The 3,409-nt window shown below is 48.2% G+C and overlaps 1 protein-coding gene across 1 annotated transcript in view; it reads right to left on the bottom strand.

The window, feature by feature from the left end:
• Positions 1-2,697, bottom strand: part of ASB13 (ankyrin repeat and SOCS box containing 13) — a 39,470-nt gene extending 36,773 nt beyond the window's left edge. The window contains exon 1 of the mRNA XM_019644553.1: positions 2,454-2,697. Within this exon, the coding sequence (XP_019500098.1) occupies positions 2,454-2,679 (226 nt within the window). The 5' untranslated portion in view covers positions 2,680-2,697. The remainder of the gene's footprint in view (positions 1-2,453) is intronic.
• Positions 2,698-3,409: the final 712 nt, after the last annotated feature.

Below are 3,409 nucleotides of genomic sequence, written 5' to 3'. Positions count from 1 at the left end.
AGCTGTAGAGGGCAGTGTCACTGGCCCTCATATGTGGGATCCGAACCGGGGTCCTCTGGCGTCCCAAGCCAGTTCTTAACCATCGCGCCACTCAGCCAGCCCACAACTGTAGTTTTTAAAAATCAAATTCTACAAGCGCAGCAGAAGGATGAACTTGTATATGGGTTCCCAGGCACTGGAGTGCTCCTGACTGTGGACCCGTGAGGCAAATACATTTCTCACAGCAGGAAAGGGGATAAGGTATCACGTGGAGAAGGCAGGTAGGTGGTAAAGCACTCCCAGATCTCCTGAGAAACCCACAGCAAATATGCTGACCCATTCAGTCATGAAACTAGGCCAGCACTCTAGGTAACCCTACAAACCGATTAGAGACAGACCTGTTTAATGGGAAGGGTGTGAACCTTTTAGTATAAAGCAAGCAGCAACCAAAAAAAACTAAAAACCGCACCTGGGTTTAAACACCAGCTTTGCTTCTTTCCAGCTGTGTGAACTCAGTTTTGCCTTAAATGATCAACGATGACTGTCTCGCTGCTGTCCTAGGGCTTATGGCTAGTGCCTGTCACGTAACCTAGCAGCTCAGTGGCTCTTAATGTGGTCTGAAGAGCTGCCTCTCCTTTTTCTCTGTCCATCTCACCTTCTAAACACCGTAGATGGCAGTGAACTGTGTTTAGAGTTCTTGGCTAAGGACAACTGAGGAACAGCAGCAGATCACCTTGCTTAGAGCCCAAAGTCCCTAAGGCAAACTTTCATCTCTGGCCAGGCTCTTCCAAGCCAGAAACTTTTGAGGACAGATGCTGAGTATGGGGATCACTCTTTCAACTTTGCAAATAGATTATTACCTTGAATCAATAATGATCTATATTACATTTGCTAAGTTATAAACATGGGATTCACTTTGGGATGTGACTTGCCCTAAATTCCTTGTACTGGTTGATAAGGCCATATTGTGAGACTCTGCAATCTTTACCTGTGTGAGGTGTTAATAGTAAAAAATGGAAAAGCTACATGCTTTGGTTGGAGTATACCACACACACACACACACAGAATTTGAGATCAGAATATTTCAATAGCCCTGTGATGGGCCTCTACTTCTACTACTCCTAAGATAGCAGTGTTGTTTTGGATGCCACACATTCAGCTTCTTCATCAGTATTGAGAATGAAAATGTCAGCAGGACATACCTTTAAGAAATATATTAAAACAAAGTAAAAAATATCCATGAACCCCAGAAGCTGTGCATCCATTAGTTTAGAACGTGCTTTTCTTTTAAAGACACATCCCTTACACTAAGCAGAAAATATGCTCAGGAGTTATGCTGTGCTATTGAATGCTCTACATGAATAAAAATATCAAAATATGAGTTTAAATAGGCTCCCATGGCTAGCTAGTCATTGCTTATTTAATTGATCCAATCAAATATAGACCACACTCACAGGGTCAAAGTCTTGTGTCTGCCTGGGGCAGGAGGCCAAGTAAAACCAGATGTTTGCTAAATGCCTTTGATAGTGCTGAAGGTGGCTCTTGTGCAAACTCGATGAAAATAACTTTGCCTTGCTATGACTGCAATTCCTCTTCAGCTAAATTTCCCCTCAAGATTTCCCACTTGTATTCGCAGTACTGTTTTTACCAGTGTAAACATACTTCCAATTTTGTTTTCTTTCCAGGCTTTTCAAAACTCATTTTATTCGACACAGTATTACTTCATAGGCAGTAAAGTTTGCTTCCCCAAAGAATGTCCTCTAATCCATTTTATCCTTGGGTAGCCCCAATGATAAGATTCAGTGAAGAACTGAGATCGCATTTTTTACATAGTGTGACATAATGTCACAAGGGCACATCCTCCTTCTGGGGCTGATTCCTATCAAACCTGGGTGTATCTGTGGGATGCTAATGACACTGCCCCACAGCCTTCTCACAGGGCGCCTGCAAGACGTTCCAGCTCCCACTCTGGGTTAGTGCCAGGGCTGCCCTATGAACGGTCCCGCATGGGCATTTCCCAGGTTCTTCTCGAACTTGCCAATGACCATGGACCGCCCCCCGCCCCCCGCCCATTCCCTACATCCCCCCGCAACACATACACACACCACGCATCTTCCCCAAAGTGCGCAGCGCTCTAGTGTTTCTGCAGTTCTTAAGTCCCACTACTGTCGCGTCACAATGATTACCAGCCCTGCAACGCACTGGCCGGGGACAAGGAATGGGACATAGAAACCACCTCTGAATGCATGGGATCACCGGACCCACGCCTTTAAGGACGTCGCCCTCCAGCCTGGGCCCACCAAAACGCCCCTGACGACACCCTCAGAGGGGGGTGCGTTACGGAACTCAAAGCCAATGTCATCGGATGCACCTCTTCAGTCCCCGAGAGCCAGCTCTGCCGGTCCTCGCTTCTTTGTCAGCCCCCCAGCCGCGCAACTCCCTGTACCCGAGCCTCCACGGCGCCCCGCACGTACCGACGTCACCCAGGAAGCAGCCGTCCGGGGTCCGGGACTCCATGCTGCTTGCTGCCACGCGCCCCCGTTCCGCGTCCCTGCGCTGAGGGCCGGGGACCGCGCTGCCGGCTGGGCGGGCTGATCTGCCTTGAGGCCGAGCGTCCGGCGGAGGTGGCCGTGAGCGCCGGGAGTTGTAGTTTCCCTGCCCAGCTGGCGCGCCTCCCGGGACTCGGGGCCAGCGCCGCATTGTGGTCACCTGCCTCCAACTCTGCTGTCACTGCGGCCACACACAAAGCATGTGTCCATGTGCAAAATATGTGTCCACGAGTAAAACGTGCTCGTATGCCCATGTGCAAAGCGTGTGCATGTGTCCAAGTGCAAAACTTGTCCATGTGTTTATGTGCACGAGTCCGTGTGTCCACGTGCAGAAGTGTCCAGCTGCTAAAACTCACTACCATCCTTTGTACTGATCGCTCTCGGCAACCCCCCCCCCTCCCCCCGAGTTCCTCCACGCTTTAATTTTAAAGACGAATTTCCTACTGGAGCTAGCATACTCCCTATTTCTTTCATCTTTGAAGAGAAATCATAAATTGCAAATTGTTCACATTCGTTGAAAAATAAAACAATTTACAAAACCGCTACCCGAGTCTCATGGCAGAAATGAAAAACCTGTTTCTGAATGACTCCAAGTTGACAATTGAGTAGGGGAGTTTTGTTTGTTTTTATTTTGTAAAGCCCCTAATAAAGTTCAGAAGGTTTGACCTTACCAAAGTTCGTTGCAGTCTCCGCACAAAATTTCTCACCCACCCTGACCTGAACTGAGCCTAAATGTAGAAATTAGTTTGGCCTAGAAAGTAAAAACAGGAGTTGTTGGGTCTGGAAATACATAAGGACTAGCAGACAGCTAAAGGTTTGATCTGTCGCCCTCAACAAGGCTTCCCCAGGACCAGGATCTTTAGCTCCAGTCTCTACACTGG

Source organism: Hipposideros armiger, unplaced genomic scaffold (genome assembly GCF_001890085.2).
Source record: "Hipposideros armiger isolate ML-2016 unplaced genomic scaffold, ASM189008v1 scaffold_88, whole genome shotgun sequence".
NCBI classification, from domain to species: domain Eukaryota; kingdom Metazoa; phylum Chordata; class Mammalia; order Chiroptera; family Hipposideridae; genus Hipposideros; species Hipposideros armiger.
Note: the sequence above shows the minus strand (reverse complement) of the source record. Positions and strands in the feature narration are given on the sequence as shown.